We start from the raw sequence: 19,650 nt of genomic DNA, 5'->3' as shown, positions 1-19,650 counted from the left end.
AAAGATGCCCTGTGAACACGAGGCGTTTTAACTGGAGGATGCCCTGTGAACACATGAGGCATTTTAACTGGAGGATGCCCTGTGAACACATGAGGCATTTTAACTCGAAGATGCCCTGTGAAAACATGAGGCGTTTTAACTGGAGGATGCCCTGTGAACACATGAGGCATTTTTACTGGAGGATGCCCTGTGAACACATGAGGCATTTTAACTGGAGGATGCCCTGTGAACACATGAGGCATTTTAACTGGAGGATGTCCTGTGAACACATGAGGCGTTTTAACTGGAGGATGCCCTGTGAACAATGAGGCATTTTAACTGGAGGATGCCCTGTGAACACATGAGGCATTTTAACTGGAGGATGCCCTGTGAACACGACGCGTTTTAACTGGAGGATGCCCTGTGAACACATGAGGCGTTTTAACTGGAGGATGCCCTGTGAACACATGAGGCGTTTTAACTGGAGGATGCCCTGTGAACACATGAGGCGTTTTAACAGAAGGATGCCCTGTGAACACATGAGGCGTTTTAACTGGAGGATGCCCTGTGAGCACATGAGGCGTTTTAACTGGAGGATGCCCTGTGAACACATTAGGCGTTTTAACTGGAGGATGCCCTGTGAACACATTAGGCGTTTTAACTGGAGGATGCCCTGTGAACACATTAGGCATTTTAACTGGAGGATGCCCTGTGTACACATGAGGCGTTTTAACAGGAGGATGCCCTGTGAACACATGAGGCGTTTTAACTCGAGGATGCCCTGTGCGTCACCCACCCACCTTCCTACCGGCTCTTTTATCTGACCCACAATAAGCATCGCACAAGAAGGAAATCATTCTCCTTGCCGAAACATATTGCATCCAACACGCTGGTTATGAAACAACAGGTTTCTTATGTAAACACAGAGGAAGACAAATAGGAGGAGAGAGCCCTTGGATCGCCCCTTGCTCTAGCTTTTGTTGTGTGGTCTGACAATGTGAATCAAAACCTGGAGGCTTCATAACATCAATCTTTGCCCACCACCGCTTACCTTTGTTGGTGTTGTTGAGGCCGGGCAGACCGAAGGGCGTGAAGGTTATGTCTATGCTCTCTGAGTCTCTGTCCAGTTTGCTGAGTCCATTCTCATAGAGCTGCCCATCTGCTGGCTGCAGGTGCCAGGTCAGGCCAAACAAGTGCACTGCTGTAGGGGAGAGCCATGTTTTAGCATGGGGCGGGAGGATTAGTGCTAGAAAGAGAAACCCAGGGCATTAATCAATCAAAACCTAAGAGTACGACATCTGATTAAGCCTGTCTGCAGCCAACAGTAACTAACTAGAGTGTGGATGTGCTACAAGGTTCCTGCACTTTGGCTATATATTACAATTGTAGTTATTTGACAGAGGACTAGTCATTAGTGCGAGGAGAGAGACACACTAACGTACTGTTTGTAAGACATCCTGCTGCTCCTATGCTTATTACAACACCGTAAAGCAACTTTTCTCCTGTCATTCATGACAACTTTGCTGACATTTCATCTACTACATCCCAATGTAATTAAACAAATAAAAAAGTATACTTTTTTTACTAGATAAGAGTGGTAGGTTACAGTATGAGGTTCATGAAACCTATTTAATGGAATATTGATAAGTAGCTGTCTAATCTCCAAAGAAAGGTAGGATAAAGTATGAGACTTTCTAAGTAATGGATTAAAGAAAACCAATATGGTCAAAATTAAATATTTATTTAATGTGAGACTACGGAATGGAATTAATTGAGAAAGATTCTGAAAATCTAATTCCACTGCCACAATGTTTGGCTCCTCGTTTCCAAGAGGGGGCATGCGTCAAAACAGAGATTCATTACTTTATGTAGTTTCTTTCCCAGTAATCCATAGAGCATTTCTAAGAATGGCAGAGCCAGTTACCCACTGGCAGGATAAGCATTCAAATCTATTAGGGAAAATATTTTCTGAGATAATTTGGAAGCTATTTAAATATTTTAAAAAGATCCAAAACATTGTGTACTTGACAAACACATCACACCTCTCATGGTTTCTCAATCTGCAATAGGCAAATCACTGCATTACAATGCACAACAACACAATACCCCATAACAACGTAGGAATGGTTAAACAAAGGTGAACAAAGGCAAAACACAAGACAGAGATATGCACTAACTCATTTCAGAGGAAAACACAAACACCTAACAACCAAAAGGAGGGAAGAGAGCAGGATAAGCAGCAGTTTAACTACTATGTATACCACCTGACTCATGAGCCTTAACCAAACCCAAACCCAGCAGGACTCCTCTGCACTGATTAGACATGGTGGAGATAGACATTGTATTTGAGAAAGGTGCTGCTCTGCATAGCAGCCGTCCCCTCACTAGCGCAGCATTTAGATACTCAGATCAATGTAATTCACCCCTGATCACTTCAAAGTGTTTTCCTTTTCATCTGCCTTTAAACCGCAGCTAGGGCAGTCATATTGGGGGAAGGACCGCAGCTAGGGCAGTCATATTGGGGGAAGGACCGCAGCTAGGGCAGTCATATTGGGGGAAGGACCGCAGCCAGGGCAGTCATATTCATATTAGGGGGAAGGGGTCATATTGGGGGAAGGACCGCAGCTAGGGCAGTCATATTGGGGGAAGGACCGCAGCTAGGGCAGTCATATTGGGGGAAGGACCGCAGCTAGGGCAGTCATATTGGGGGAAGGACCGCAGCTAGGGCAGTCATATTGGGGGAAGGACCGCAGCTAGGGCAGTCATATTGGGGGAAGGACCGCAGCTAGGGCAGTCATATTGGGGGAAGGACCGCAGCTAGGGCAGTCATATTGGGGGAAGGACCGCAGCTAGGGCAGTCATATTGGAGGAAGGACCGCAGCTAGGGCAGTCATATTGGGGGAAGGACTGCAGCTAGGGCAGTCATATTGGGGGAAAGACCGCAGCTAGGGCAGTCATATTGGGGGAAGGACCGCAGCTAGGGCAGTCATATTGGGGGAAGGTCTTAAAGAATGCCTGTTGAAATGTTTTTTTTTGTTTTTGCAGACAGCTGAGTGGGAAAGCCTAATTAGAGTGAAAGTAGTTCACACGAATTTGCATCTGCTTTACATAGTCAGTGGAGGAATAATTGATGCTATCTGCTTTTAAAATGTATAATGCATATTCTGATTATGCAGTTTAGAGGGAAGAATTAGATTAAACCCTTGTCCTCTACTTGGGTAGACCCAAGAAACAGACAGCTGTAAAGTTGTAATGAAATTGAGAGAGAAACATATCGCCTCAGTAACAGATAAGAGTTTTGTTTGGGGTTTACCAATAATGAGGAAGGGAAGATTTGATTAGATGTTCTCTCTAAATAAGAAAGGGAGGGAATGTTTGGCTCAGGAGGCAACTGCAGTGTCCTCCTTATTAAGTCACATTGCACTATTGACTTGTAACTTGTTAATTGATTCAGGCCAAACGGTATAATCACATTATGATCATCTTGGTGCTAATAAAAAATAAATAATAATCCCCATACAATTGTTTTTGCTCTAAAGAAAAAATTAATGGAAATCAGAATTATGAATCAACAAAGTTCACCCTGTATTCTCAACAACATGATCCAAAACGATTTGGTCTGGAGTAAAACACGCACATTTTAGAGCTCAAGTCAGTATTCCCCACGAAGACATGATAGTATGAGATGTGCCCTTTAATGGACCACAGACCTAAATAGCTACTTGCACCTTCAGGCCTTTACGCCACACATTTATAATGAGTCTAATTCCAATTTAGAGGCATAAAGTAAATTACGTTTCATCCATAGCTGTTATCATTTGACAGGCAACCAGCAAAACAATTGCTACACGGACTGAGTTGACACTTGTATTTGTTTTGCACCTTTTCTATGCACACTCACAGGACTCTACACACTCACATGACTCAACACACTCACACAACTCTACACACTCACAGGACTCAACACACTCACACAACTCTACACACTCACAGGACTCAACACACTCACAGTACTCTACACACTCACGACCACTGACACTCCAACACACACACACAAGCATGCACGCACAAGCATGCGCACAAGCACACGTCATTTGCTCACACACACACATGCACGTGCACACACACACACACACACACACACACACACACACACACACACACACACACACACACACACACACACACACACACACACACACACACACACACACACACACACACACACACACACACACATACAGTGCAATCATATACGCTGCTGCTACTCTGTTTATCATATATTCTGATGCCTAGTCACCATACCCCTATACATATCTATCTTTATTGATTCAGTAAAACATTGTAAATATGGTATTGGAACTGAACCCGTTTAGCTTACTTACTTTCTCGTGTTCTTCTTACTCCTTAATTCTATTTCTCGCGTGTTTTTATTCTACCTTATGTTATTTTTTGTACTACATTGTTACTGATTACTGCATTGTTGGGTTTAGAGCTTGCATTTTAGTGTACTTGTGCACGTGACCTTAAAACTTGAAACGGAAACAGATAGGGCTCTATCCCTATCTGTGCAGAGCACATGCCAGTCCGTTGGTTGCGCCTGCTGATCCGTCCTGTACGGAGATTGCGTGCCTCCGGTAACCAAACATACATGGCTTGAGAGATGCGGTCACCGGTCGAGTGTGTGTTGCTAGCTACCTCGTTTAAATATCAACAGTACTGACACAGCAGCATACCATTGAATGAATACTTAAGAACCCTTGACATAGCCTACATCATCAATATTCGGTCTTGTTGGCTAAGCGCACCAGAGAGAGGCAGAAAGACAGAGTAAAAGACATTGAGCTAGCTAACTAGAGATTTACATCAAACCTCAACATCAATGATTGGCTGATAGCCCACCCTCTTTTCCCAATGGCAATCATGTCTTTAGGAGGCACTGTAACTAGCTTGCTTACCATTTGTGATGATGAGTGAGTGTGTTGTTGCAGAAATAAATAGGCCTATGCTAATAAAAATGTTTGGGAAAAAAGTTGTACATTTTGAGCACCTGCCCCCTGGAAGGCCCTCCAGGCAACGCTGTAAACTAGTCAGTGAATGTGCCCAGAAATAACTAAATCACAACACTGAGTGTTTGGAGGGCAAAATTAGGTTACGTTCCACAGTTGACCTACAACACTAGGCCCCCGCCTAGTTAAAGTAGCTACAAATCAGGGCTTTATCCATGTGATAGTGAGATTACTGGGGGCATCAGTTTGCATTACTATGTATTGGTGCCCTGCAGAGTTCTGTGGGAAGACTTTGGGGAGGGGTAATGAAGAGCAAGCACTGGATTGGATTCTCAGCAGGTGGCTGGATGTGTAGGATCCCAACACCACTCTTGTTTCCACAGGTCGGGAATCCAAGGAGGATTTTCCTAAATGCAGTTCAGTTCACAGACTGAAAGCATTGCACCACATGGAACTGTATGGCTCCCACATCATATTAGCTTGCAAGTTAATAGTAGTACTACTAGTCGTGGTACTACTGAGCAGTAGTAATAGTTCAAGTTGGGTAAAGTAACTTACAATTACATATTTGGTACTATAGTAGTAATTTATAGTACTGGCTTTACAACAACTACCATCTTACAAAGTATCAATCAATGAATTCATATTAATGATACAGAAATACTGTTGTGACGGCACAGTGCCTTCAGAAAGTATTCACACCCCTTGACTTTCTCCACGTTTTGTTGTGTTACAGCCTGAATTTAAAATGGATTGACATTTACATTTTGTCTCACTGACCTATACACAATACCCCATAACGTCAAAGTGGAATTATGTTCTTAGCAATCTTTACAAATGAATTAAACATTTAAAAAAATGAAAAGCTGAAATGTCTTGAGTCAATAAGTATTCAACCCTTTTGTTATGGCAAACCTAAATAAGTTCAGGAGTAAAAATGTGTTTAACAAGTCACATAATAAGTTGCATGGGCTCACTATGTGTGTCCAAGATGACATTTACTGTTCCTGAGTGGCCTAGTTACAGTTTTATTTATTTTTATTTTACCTTTATTTAACTGGGCAAATTCTTATTTTAAATGACGGCCTAGGAACAGTGGGTTAACTGCCTTGTTCAGGGGCAGAACGACAGTTTTGACTTAAATCAGCATGAAAAGCTATGGCAAGACTAGAAAATGGCTGTCTAGCAATAATCAACAACCGACTTGACGGATCGTGAATAATCTTTTAAAGAATAATGGGAAAATATTGTACAGTCCTGGTGTGCAAAGCTCTTGAAGACTGACCCAGAAAGACTCACAGCTATACTGCCAAATGTGATTCTAACATGTATTGACTTTGGGGGTTGAATACTTATCTAATCAATATTTATTAGTGTTTTATTTTCCATCATTTTTGTATTTAGTATTTTGTGTAGATTGTTAACAAAAAATTACAATTAATTCAATTTTAATAACACTTTGTAACACAACAAAGTGTGGAAAAAGTCAAGGGATGTGAATACTTTCTGAAGGCACCAGAACCGAAAATGTTTCTGCCCCTATAATTTAAATGATGGAATATTGCAATAGAGTTGCATTAAAGATGTGGGACACAGTCACCTACTGTAACACTAGCGGCAAGTCATCTGAAAGTAAAGGCCTGCTTAGTCAGGTGAGACCTCACATTGGCACAGTGGCACCAGAGGACAAAACATGAAAGGTAAGTCATACTTGGCTCTTTGTCAAAATGGCTGCCAGTATGCAAACGGGTGACACTTTGTACTGTTAAAAAGGTGTTCTCTAAGGGACTGAACCAGAGCCAATCAGCTCTTTAAGAATTGAAGAGGCACTAGAGAAAGAGAGACAGAGAGAGTAATAGAGAGAGAGAGAGATAGCGGGCATTGTGGCAAAAACACACTCTAAAGGTTATTCTTACCACACTATCATGGCAGATTGATTATTATGTTGATCATTACCAAAGCATGTTTCAGTATGACACATAGCCTCTGCCTACCTTACGCTCTCTATTGTTGGCCAATAACGGGAATAGGCTCATTAACCATGGTTGAGTAGGGGGAAAAGATACTTCCTAATACCAGTGCTTTTGGTATTAGTCCCACAGCTACTATGCTCAAAGTCCATTCTGAGCTCAGGAGAGGTGTCAGTTCCAGTAGAGATTGGCACTTGATCTAAACTTCCCTGTACTGGGTGAAATAATTCACTGCCTGCCCCCTGCACCCCAGCCTACGCTCTCTTCAAAAAGGGCATTGTTTGGTTTATAGAGCCACGACCAGAATACTAATGAGAGACTGAAGAGAAAATGGATCAATCAATACGATCACAATGAGGCATGAAAGGTCTGCTACCTTCAAGGCAAGTCGCCTGGAATCATAAATTCCATGGCTGCCCGGTTCCCTTTCACAGAGACTCTGACTCGGACACTTTGACATTACTCAGTCTTATTGATCCTAACACTTTTCAGTCTGTTAAACCAATACCACAGCTGACAGGTATCCTTTACAGTGCCCTAATGAACCGAAAAAATCTAAACATTTAATTTTCTCCAAGGAATATTGTTCTCCTCACTGAGTCACAGCCTTTCAATATACATTGGAGAGAGATATCTAAACTTCATTAAGGCTTTTCTTTTACTCAATACCAAAAAACTCCTCAAAAGGTAGAGAAGTTTTATTGCTTATAAGTTATTGCACTAATAAACATCATTGGAAAAGTAATTCATTGGCATTCATTTTGCAGGTGAAGTGTTGCAGTTGAAAGAACCGCTGTGGGACTACTCAATCACAGAGATGGAGGAGGAGAAAGAAAGGGGTGAAAGAGGTGGTGGAGGTGGCAGGGGAGACATTGTTCCTTCCTGTGTTGACAGCATTCTGACTTTGAAAACAGGCAACTGTAACTTCCTGTTCAGCTTATATCACCTCTGGGTATGTGGGTGACATTTTGGAGCATTTTAATTAGCACCAGGTTGTCCCCTTAGTGAATGAAGAGTGTTTCTGAGGAGAATGGAGTAGTTGGTACTTACTCCCAGTCAGAGTCAGACAGTGTGGCTTACCGTGCTATATCAGCAGTATGCCTGCATGTTCTTCTATTTCTGCCTCTCCATAACATTTTCATCATTCATTCATCGCCCCGGGGCTTGTGCGCCTCCTCTAAGTATGACACAATGACATGTCACCGTTGTCTTTGAGGCATTTCTCTTCTTGTGTTCTGTGGAGTCAAAATAGCTGTATGGTGGGGGGTCTACAAAGTGTCAAACGCAGATTGTCCTTACATCTTAACCTTTCACTGGCCCCACCACCTCCTGGAGTTTCAAGGATGCTCTACACAAACAGCAATGCATTCTCATCAGAAAAGTTTGTTTAGTTATTTGAAAGAGAACTTCCGCAAGTGGAGAATAAAATGGAACGTGCCCTTCCCATGCACCAGTGTGTTTCCTTTGTTGTTGTGCTACAATTGGAACACATCACAACGATTTGCAAATCAGTTACACAGTATGATACATTCTACTTCTGATATGGCTAAATGTGCATACATGTGCTTTTGATGGAGTCTTATGAAGACAAATACTGTCCATTTAAAACATGTTTGAAGAGATGGATGCAAGCACAGCAAATCGCTGCAATGCAAATGTCACAACTAGCTGCTCCAGCCCAGGCCCTGCGGTCCTGCTGCAACTACAGCAAACAAATTGCCATTGCAATGTCTATTCTGGGGTCCAGACTAGCATGAACAGAACAGATAAGAGTAAATACAGTAGATAAATAAATAGCAGGGTTGATCACACCAATGGTGACATCAAGCAAAGCCATAAAGGCCTGTGTCAAGGCACAGAGAGAGCCTTGACACAAATCTGTGATTTGTGATGACTGCTTCCTTCCATGTTCATTGAGATTTGTGATGTGTCACCCCGGAGGAGAGTCTTGTGGGTAATAGATTTTCCACCTTTGTTATTTATTTGACATTTTTATTTACAATACCAACATTATTTGTGATGACAGTACATCTGTTCATTTACGATTTGGCCTGAGTGCCTAATAACTAGATGGAATTAACATTTAGCTGCTAATTTCAAAGCTGTTTGCAACTGTATTTCAAACTCAGGAATGTAATCAGCATTTTATTCATGTAGCCATATAGATTTTTTGGTCAATTCAAAATTGGTAATGTAGCATTTATAGTAGACAAATGAATAATAAAGCAGAGAGCTGTTAAAAGATGCAGTCAACGTTTGTTAGACAGCGGAGGATTTACAATCCCTATCCCTCGCCTGCACACAACGGGCTGATGGCTACCTTTGAAATGGCCTTATTAAAGGGGTGTTCATGCACGGTCATGCAGTTTAGTAAATTGCAGGTCTGAGGATCAAAATTGGAGGTCTGAAGTCTTCCATCTTGCTCTGTGTTGCATTTCCTAAGATCTTTATCGACCTAGTGTTGGAAGCTTAAGGGCATCATCTCAATTAGGAAAAACACACAGACGTCTCTGGGTCAGAGCCATCCATAGCCATGGCACACGAAGGTTACAATGCTCTCATATTAATATCAGTCAGTCCTAGAGACAACGCTATGCCAGACTGAAAGACAATGCCTTAGACATCATACTCATGGCTACGGACCTTAAACGATCAATCTGTTGTTGCTCTCTGATCACTAGGTTTATTGATAATCTTAGTGAAAATAGTAGGCAATATGACCTCATTGATATCTGAATCTAAAATGGATACTGATGAAAACAAGGTTGCAACAAAGTAACACTCTCTCTTAATTAAGTACTTTCAATATGTATCTATAATTGACATTATAGAGGCCATATAGATGAACTACCAGTGTAATATCATATGTACAGTATCATATGTACAGCAACTACATCGTACTTAATGTACACTAGTCTATGTTGTTATGGAGTATGCCTACTTACATTACCACTTTGGCACGGACCTGTTTTTGTATTTTCTTCTTCTAGGAAACAGTGGGAAGTATAAATAACTGTCTCTACTGGAGCACCTACCTGCTACGTGACATCCTTTCATACTGTAGAATAAAGGCTGAACAATAGCTACCGAATGTAACGTGTTATGCAACAGTCTACCTGTCCTTGTTCTGTATGTCTCTTGTCCAAATACTGTTGTTTACAGTCATAAACAAAAACCAATATGACAGTTACAATACCAAAATGACATGGTGATACAAATCCAACGACCAGTTGGGTTTAAAAAAAACGTGGAAATAATTACCCTCAGGTAGAACTTAAGGCATGTTTGCTTCCTGTATCTTACAGACTCACAAACAACTTTTGGATGGATTTTCAACTAAACTATCCATTCATCCTAGTGCATGAAATAAAATAAGAATGACACTGGGAAATAGTTGGAGAATGAGACAATAAAGAAAGTAAATACAAGTGGAAATATAGAGCGATTTCAGTGCCAACAGTATCTGTACATGCATTCAATATTTTTTAATTTGTATTAAGATATTGAATTTAAATTCTATATTTTGGTATTTGTAATGGTCAAATTGAATCACATGTTCTAAAATTACATTTCAATTTAATTGAATATTAAAAATTATATATTTATATACTCATTGTCAATACGGTAGATATTGCATTCATTGTCTTTGTTTACAAATTACAATTTCAAGTTTACCAAAGTTTCATATATTCAACTTCTCAGAAGTATTCAGATTCAGTTTTCAAATGTGGTTCTCTAAATTCAGATTCAAAGCCAGAGACAAACTCCAGGTACTTTGCCAGCAAGGAATGGTAGAGGAGAACAGATAGATTCAAACGCTCTCCATGTTAATCAGGTTTCTGCCGGTTTCTGAAACCAATGTGGCATGTAGAATTCATTTTCTTCCTATGAATTTTTGTGTTTGAACCGTTTGGGCTCTAAGCTATTATGACCCCATTCCTGAAAGCTAAGACTCTCTGGAACATTAGACACATTAGAAGGGAGTGTGACAAAAAACACAATTTGGCCCCCATAAGAATATAGTTAAATAGCCCTGTCATAGCCCTTCCAAGGATAGCTTTTCCACTCCATATTTAATCTTTCTCTTATGACTGACTGGGTTTGAACCGGATCTACTGCATGTTACAAGACTGTATTAGAGCCCACTTAGCTGAAGCCCATAGGAGCCTGTGCGTCCTGTGAGCATCATAGAGGGGAACAGAAAGCAGGACCATGTTCCAGAGGGTCTTAGGTTTTGGGAATGGGGTCATAATAGCTCAAACGGTTCAAATGCAACAGCCAAATTCATGAGAAGAAAATAAATTCAACATGCCACATTGGCTTCAGAAACCGCCAGAAACCTGATTAACACATAGGGCATCTGATTCTATCTGTTCTCTCGGCACGCGAGTGGCACAGCGGTCTAAGGCACTGCATCTCAGTGCAAGAGGCGTCACTACAGTCCCTGGTTTGAATCCAGGCTGCATCACATCTGGCCGTGTTTGGAAGTCCCGTAGGGCATCGCACAATTGGCCCAGCGTTGTCCAGGTTTGGACGGGGTAGGCCGTCATTGTAAATAAGAAGTTGTTCTTAACTGACTTGCTTAGTTAAATAAAACAATATTCTCTTCTACCATTCCTTGCTGGAAAAGTACCAGGATGTCTCTGGTTTTTAATCTGAATTTAGAGAACTGAATTTTAAAACTGAATCTGAATGCATTTCAACTTTAAATTATAGTTTGTAAACTTGATACACAGACAATTAATGCAATATGCACCATATTTAAACTGAATAAATAAATATTGAATTTGAATATTCACTTAAATTTACATTTAATTTAAAAACTGAATGCAATATTAATTTAATTAAGTTTCAAATGATGAAATACAAGTTCAATTTACTAATTCAAATATTACATTTGTGCATTACACACTCAAAAATATTGAATTCAAAATCTAAAATACATATTCAAAAATATTACAGTTTCTGTTGGCACTGAAATCCCTCCATATGGAAATGTTATGCTTTTGTACTATACTGAATTGTTCAATAAATATAGATAATATAGATAGGGAGAAATACCCGACTTACCAATGACATATGTGAGCAAAAGAGCGAGGGTTACGGTGATAGCGGTGGCGCTTAAGGCAGTGCATTTCCAGTTGCAGCACTTGTAGGGCTTGTTGAAGGTGAACATGGGTCTGGAGAAGGTGCTCCTGGGTAGGGGCCGTGGGGGTGGGGAGTACACTGTGTTAGATGTCAGAGGGTAGTTCTGACTGGCAGCGCTGAACAGGGCAGAGGAGCCTGAGCCATGTTTGAACAGGAAATGCCTGCAACACACCAACAGAAGAGGTTGACATTAATGAGAATATACACAACATAGTACATTACCATACATTACTATTTCATTGTTAAACACTTATGTGTGAACATTTACACCTTTGTGCACCAATAAAAAATGGTGTAGATATGACATGAATAAATGCATAGATTAAAACCCTTTCCATCTGTGTAGTACTTAAATAGAATACAAACCAGAAAATACTTCTGTTAGTTACTTGTGTACTTCTATGTTATTGGTAAACTGCTAGAAATGCACATCATTAAAATCAAATCTCAAAATGCAATCCCATTTCCCTCCCTGGCCAAATGATATACATCCTAAATCTAATTAATGAATGCTCCCAACAGGCAAACTGCCTTAACGTGTACACTCCTGAGAGAGAGAGAGAGAGAGACCGAGAGAGAGAGAGAGAGAGAGAGAGAGAGAGTGTCTAAGACATTTATTATTAAATTCTTACAGCTGACAGTGATGCTGAATGCTGTGCTTACATTGATTTATGCTAATGCTGAAGGGTGGCCAATTCCTCCTCACTGTGAACTTGACCTTGGAACCACTGCCTTTATCTAACAAGCTGTAGGCGGCAGTGTTTAGGGAGGGAATAGACCGACCAGCGGAACAGAAGAACACAAGGGGGAAAAAATAACCCTCATTGCTCAGGTCCTTAATTAGAAAAGGTTTTAATACCATTAGCCGCTATCTTTAATGTGCCCAATTAAAGATGGGAGAGTACAAAGGTCAGTCTTATAGAAGATTATATCACAGGGCTTAATTGCTGGGCCAATTTTCATAGACAGCGTAATTAAGTTTAAGTATGGTTCACAAAGGGATAAAGTTATCTGAGACATGTTTGTTTTTGTTGTCCAAGCCACTGTAAACGCAGCATCCCGTGGTGTTGGGTAATCCTCCTCACGGTCTGCGGGACAGACTCATGAGAACGGACTGAATTGTATCGTTCAGTCATGGACAGCGGACATCCAGTTTGGATCAGGACAGCACTGAGCTCAAGACTGTCTGGGATACTGTTCTGTTGTAGTGATGTAGCTGACACTTGAAAAATGCATTATTAAGAGCAAAAAAACAGTCCATAGAGGAGCAATCAATTCCTGTCTGTGTGTAATTGAAAGAAATTAAGAAGAATATGCTTGTGGTCTTGAATATGGTCATTATGCTGATGTGACAGAAATCTGGAAATGCAGTGATGTTGTGTCAGTGCCATATCATCATTGTCTTTGTGTTCTCAACAGTGCATCGACTCGGCTGATGTCATTTAGACAAACAAAATTAACTGCTTTCATCCCATACTTTTTGATGCTTTGAGGATGGTGTTCAGGAGGAGGAACTAAGAAATTGGATCATTAAAATACTTGTTTCCCCCTCAAGACGTCTGTAATGATGATCTGAGGATCACTATTGATCACTGATCTTTACAATCGATTACTTTTCTTCTGTTGTCTGTATTTTCTATTGATGAGGTAGAATCTTATGTTAAACCGCCATTTTGTGAAGGTACAGTATGTTTCTATGTGCGTTGGCCAGATGTCACAGGGAGCGTTTCTTCATCATATCAATCTGAAGGTGTTTGTGGAGGTGGGTGATACAGAGCACCTCATTTCTAGTCATTTTAGCAGTCTGAAAAACACTTGATGCTACAGTATACAGTGTTAATTGGAAGGTAGCTATGCATAATTGGTAACGTCTGCCGGTGAGAATTGACAACACAGAAATCTGAAATCAACAAAAATATGAAAAAATATTCAGTATTTGGGTTTATTTGGGTGAAGGCAAGAGCAAAGTGTTGAGCAAACTATGTCAACAACACATCACCCAGCCTGTAGAGCGAATGTGCAGTAATACCAGTTACAATTTTCTAAATCTAAAGGCAAAATATCAAATGTGGTGGTGTTATTGATATCTGGCCATCACATCAAACTTTCAATCTCATTACAATTGACAATGATGAGATAAACAAGGCCAAGAGGAGGTATTGGATAGCAATCTGCTGATCTACATGAATGCTGGCATTGTATTAGGTTGAATATCGACCACAGGTTAATCAACAAGTTTCATTTAGGTGAGAACAGAAAGTCAGCACATAGTCACATCAGGCATGGTGACTTTCTCGTCTTCTATGCAGAGTGGGTGACCTCTACATAAGTTTGGGGCCTAAATGAGCACAGTCAATGTGATCTACCATAAGGGAGGGAGGATCTACCTACTCCATCAAATTTAAGATGTTCAAGTACCACTACCCCTCCTGCAAACCTAATTGTGTTCATTTGTAATTATTGTCACTGTTGTACATTACATACACCTATGAGACGTTATGGATGTTTTGAACACAAAGCGTGGGGGAGAAAACATGCCTAAGGTAGGCCCTTGTTTTCTAGTCTCTTACTAACACCCTCTCATGCCAACTGAGTAATGGCTTCCTTGAGGAGGTATTATCAACCATGGAGCTCCTGCATCCATTCATTTGATTGCTTCAGTCCACTGAATATACCCACAATGGCTGGGAAACTCAATTAAAGGAGAAGCTTTTTTTTTTTTTTTACAACCAAATATATTGTTTTATGTAAATAACATGTTACACCTTTTTGGTGATTTCATTTGTTTTTGGAAAACATACCCCAAACATCAATTCCTTTAACTTGTGAATTCAGGTAGCTCTATGATGTAGTGTTCTCCCTACTGATGCTGCTACCCCATGCTTCATTCTTTTTCTCAAGACGACATGTCAACTTATTTTAGTCAACAGAAAGGAGTTGTTTACCTCTGATAGGATTGCTTATTTTCAATTTACAAGACATTTATGAACCACCAAGCACTGTTGGGTTTACCAAACAAATGGGAAATAGAAAAATAGGCCAGCGACTCATTTCACATTTCACAGACAACCCTTTAAATAAAAAACAATCTCAAAAAGCAGACAGCATAATTGTCAATCTTGACAAAGGCTCTCTACTTCATATGATTAATTTACTTTTCCATAGTTTTCCTGTCATAGTGGTCTCTCTTTGCATGTTAAAACCCTTTCCTCCATACAAAGCCAAACAAAGCTTGTCATTAATAACAAGCGGGAAATTCTTTGATTGGTTTTGTGTTCCACATCAAATGAAGAGGGGAAGATTTACCTGGTTGCTTGTGGTGTACAGTAATTGAATTTGCCATTTTCTAAGCATGAAAATGAAAGAAGCGTATAGAGAGCTCAACTCATTTTAAGTTAATAATAGAGTTTTTCAACCTCTGAACTACCCACAATGACTTTCTCCATTACAGTAAATCTAATGGATTGAAATGTTGTATTTCTGTATTTTCACCTTTGATCTGACAGCTGTTGGTAGCCATCGTTTCTTCCTATCAATTAGGAGTATAGCCAGAGAGGAAGAGGCGAAGCGAGAGGTTTTACTCAGCTCAAGAAAATAAGGCCACAAAGTGAGGAATTTTTGTATGGAGGTCAATGAGAGGGTCGAATTTGGTCATCAAAAATGTAATTGCTAACTGCTACGTGAGGCTTATTTGATCAAATAGAAGTTTCATAATGGTTAGGTTGTTACGAATCCACTGATATAAGTGCGTATGTAGAATTTCGTCAACGACTTTATATCAGCATTCTGCCTGTGGTCATAGAGATAGATAGAGGACTCATCATGGATATAGCTTGTTTTACCCCTGGACATTACCATTGAGGGCTTCCACCATTTTAAAGTACTCAATTGGGTGGGGATTCCTATGAGTTGGAAGCAATTAGCCAATGAAGAAGACGAAAATTGACTACTTTTAAATGGAGATAGCCCCAATGGCACTGCCAATGCCGTCACAGATGCTATAATGGCACAGACACAAAAATCAGTCCTCGATCTATCTCTATCTATTCACATGCTATCTCATTGGCTAGAATGTTCCCACCTGATCTTGCCACCTCATCTTGTCTCTTCCCTCTAGTTTTAATGAACGACAAAGATAATTCTTACCCTAAAAGGATAAAGGTCACATTTTGGAAGCTTGGAATTCACACACATGATCTAGGCCGGCAGAGACAGGCACAGTTAAAAATTCTGGGGAAGTGATCACAAGAAGACAAGCCCGTTCATAAAGGGTGACCGCTTGAAGTGGTTTTCTTTTTGGATGTCCGTTTAAAAATTAAAAACCCTATTTGGGATGAATGGATACACTTCCAAAACAGTTGTTGTTTCATAAATTGTCACGTGTGGCTGTGCAAACACCTAGTCAGTTGTAGACAACCTTTCTTTTACAACTACAGCAGTTTTATATTTACATCTGATACATTTCTTTAAATGCTAATTGTGAACAGGCTTTTGCTGTGAAAAGGATTTGAAAGGCCTTGATCTTGAATATGTTCAGTTAACAATGCATCTATTTATGTTATTTGAATTTGTACACCCCTTCACTTCTCAAAAGCATTAGCCCTGAATCTCATCAAAGCAATGTGATTTAGTTATGCACCACCAACCCCTCATTATAAATGTACACCATGATTCATCTCTATAAAGTGTGAATCATTAAAGAAGTCTGAGAGGTCTGTGACTGAAGTCACAGGGGTCTTCTCTGCAACACTTAACTCAGGCCAACAACATATCCATTCAATCGACTTTTCTCAAAGCTAGCGCTATTTTGTGGATCCAAGTTACTGATACTGCAGTGTTACGGTGATTAAGAACACAGAGGGAAAGAGACCAAGATACCTGCATGACTCAATACTGGGGAAAGTATGGCCACAGAGCTGTTATGGTGTCTGCCACACTGCACTGACCTCATTACTAGGCAGGTGAGAGTGGTGGTGCCGAGGCCTACCTGGTCTCCAGGGGGATGTTGCTGTTGAGGGCCCAGCTGTTGTGGAGCTGGCCTCTGTCTCTGTCGGCCGGCTGAGTGGGATCTCCGTCCATCGCCTGGCTCCGAGCCGGCAGGGTGTTCCTCTGCAGTGCCTCAGAAACGTGAGCGTGAGGGGCTGGACGGGCACATGTGCAAGCGTGGGGAGGGGGTGGAGGTGGGGGGAGGGGTCTGAAGGTGAACTGAGCTGGTGGACTGCTGGGGAGCTCTGTGGGGAGAAAAGGAGAGGGAAAGCTTGAGAAAAAGCGTGAGAGAAAGTGAGAGAGAAAGCGAGAGAGAGTTGAGTCTTTTCTGAGTGGCTTGATAAGTGTCTGAGAGTTTTGTGACATTCCGAAAGCACTTAACGTTCACTTTTCATCAATTTGGATAGAGCCTGGGGATTTTTTCAGTTTAATTAGCACATGTAACAAGGTTATCATTCCAAAGTACAATTTTGAAAAAAATCAAATTTTGCAATAAGATCAACCAATAAACATAAAATCAAATCAAGAATACAAGAATAAATCTATATACAAGGAGTACCAAAATCAAATCAAAGCTTTCTTAATGAAATTAAAAGAGAGCCACGATTGCATTAAATCAATATACATTTCTAAAGCCAATGAAATGCTTTCCCCACTATTGCTTGTGTGATGGAACGGTTTTAGTAAACATTTCCAAAGTAACAGAATTTCCAAATCTTGGAGGATGCAGGTGTCTCATCAGGACTTGTTCTAGATTAGAAGATGCATGGCTATCCTTCTCATGATGTCTGGAGTGGTTTCAAAGTCATACTAGAATCAATGGATCCATACTATACTATCAAAAATGTATTGAATCATTTGATAAAACAACGAGGTAAAATATATTTAGATGGATTAAATGACAAAATGTAAAAGATGATATTTAATGCCATAAAAAAATCATTTTAATGTTTTAAAGTGAGTTACAAAACCATCCAGACCTATTCCTGTATAACTAAACTTCATGGTAACACAAGAACTTCACACCTCGCTTCATATGGCATTATAGAGCCTGTTTACGATGCCCTAGCACTGCACAGCTGATTAAAATAACCAACTCATCATCAACTTTTGTTTATTTGAAGCCGCTGTGTAGTGAACAGGGGAAACCAAAAGGTGCGTCTGGGTGGGCTCCAGGACTGAGTTAGGGAAACCCTGGTCTACTCTATAGTTATGTGAGTAGTTATTAGTGTCTATGTAGAGGGTACCTTTGCAGAGTGTATTCATAAGTGTTACCAACTTTGTTATCATGATTGAGTTTCCCCCCAATTAGAGAGACAAGTCTGCATTAACTCTTCTCAGTTGTGTACGAAGAGACTAATGACAGAGTCCTGCGTTTGGCCTAAGAGGTTGAATTGAATTGTATTGATTTTGTTTGTCTGTGTGATACGTTTTACTCCTGCTTATTATACATCAGCGTTTAGATGCCAAGGATCACTTCTAGCCTTATAGAATAATGCAGATTGGAGTCTGGACCTGCAGTAATCTGATAAGAGCACTCCTCTCCATTGATCTAATGGCCATTCATTCAGTTTAATTGTTCAATTCTTCTATCATTTCCCTTTTCAGAGTATTGATATTTACCAGGTAACATCTAACATAATTCTGCAGGTTGAACTCCATCAGATAAGGGGAAATGATTATTGTAGATGTATGAAGGGTACATTGTTTGTGAGGGTAGTTTTCCCACTAAACAATCCAAGGCTCAAATGGCTAATTATTAAAAAGATCAAATAACATTTTATCAATCTTAATCCTAAAACATAATACACTGCTCAAAAAAATAAAGGGAACACTAAAATAACACATCCTAGATCTGAATGAATGAAATATTCTTATTAAATACTTTTTTCTTTACATAGTTGAATGTGCTGACAACAAAATCACACAACAATTATCAATGGAAATCAAATTTATCAACCCATGGAGGTCTGGATTTGGAGTCACACTTAAAATTAAAGCAGAAAACCACACTACAGGCTGATCCAACTTTGATGTAATGTTCTTAAAACAAGTCAAAATGAGGCTCAGTAGTGTGTGTGGCCTCCACGTGCCTGTATGACCTCCCTACAACACCTGGGCATGCTCCTGATGAGGTGGCGGATGGTCTCCTGAGGGATCTCCTCCCAGACCTGGACTAAAGCATCCGCCAACTCCTGGACAGTCTGTGGTGCAATGTGGCGTTGGTGGATGGAGTGAGACATGATGTCCCAGATGTGCTCAATTGGATTCAGGTCTGGGGAACGGGCGGGCCAGTTCATAGCATCAATGCCTTCCTCTTGCAGGAACTGCTGACACACTCCAGCCACATGAGGTCTAGCATTGTCTTGCATTAGGAGGAACCCAGGACCAACCGCACCAGCATATGGTCTCACAAGGGGTCTGAGGATCTCATCTCGGTACCTAATGGCAGTCAGGCTACCTCTGGCGAGCACATGGAGGGCTGTGCGGCCCCCCAAAGAAATGCCACCCCACACCATGACTGACCCACCGGTCATGCTGGAGGATGTTGCAGGCAG

At 40.6% G+C, this 19,650-nt stretch overlaps 1 protein-coding gene across 1 annotated transcript in view; it reads right to left on the bottom strand.

Annotated features, from left to right (window-relative positions):
- LOC135550534 (teneurin-1-like) overlaps positions 1-19,650 on the bottom strand; it is a 187,786-nt gene that overhangs the window by 63,130 nt on the left and 105,006 nt on the right. Inside the window, exons 4-6 of the mRNA XM_064981453.1 lie at positions 17,094-17,337; positions 12,029-12,267; positions 1,031-1,180 (exon numbers count right to left, since the gene is read on the bottom strand). Of these exons, the coding sequence (XP_064837525.1) occupies positions 1,031-1,180; positions 12,029-12,267; positions 17,094-17,337 (633 nt within the window). The remainder of the gene's footprint in view (positions 1-1,030; positions 1,181-12,028; positions 12,268-17,093; positions 17,338-19,650) is intronic.

The sequence above is a fragment of the Oncorhynchus masou genome, chromosome 12 (assembly GCF_036934945.1).
Source record: "Oncorhynchus masou masou isolate Uvic2021 chromosome 12, UVic_Omas_1.1, whole genome shotgun sequence".
NCBI lineage: Eukaryota > Metazoa > Chordata > Actinopteri > Salmoniformes > Salmonidae > Oncorhynchus > Oncorhynchus masou.
This window is presented reverse-complemented; position numbering and strand designations above follow the sequence as displayed.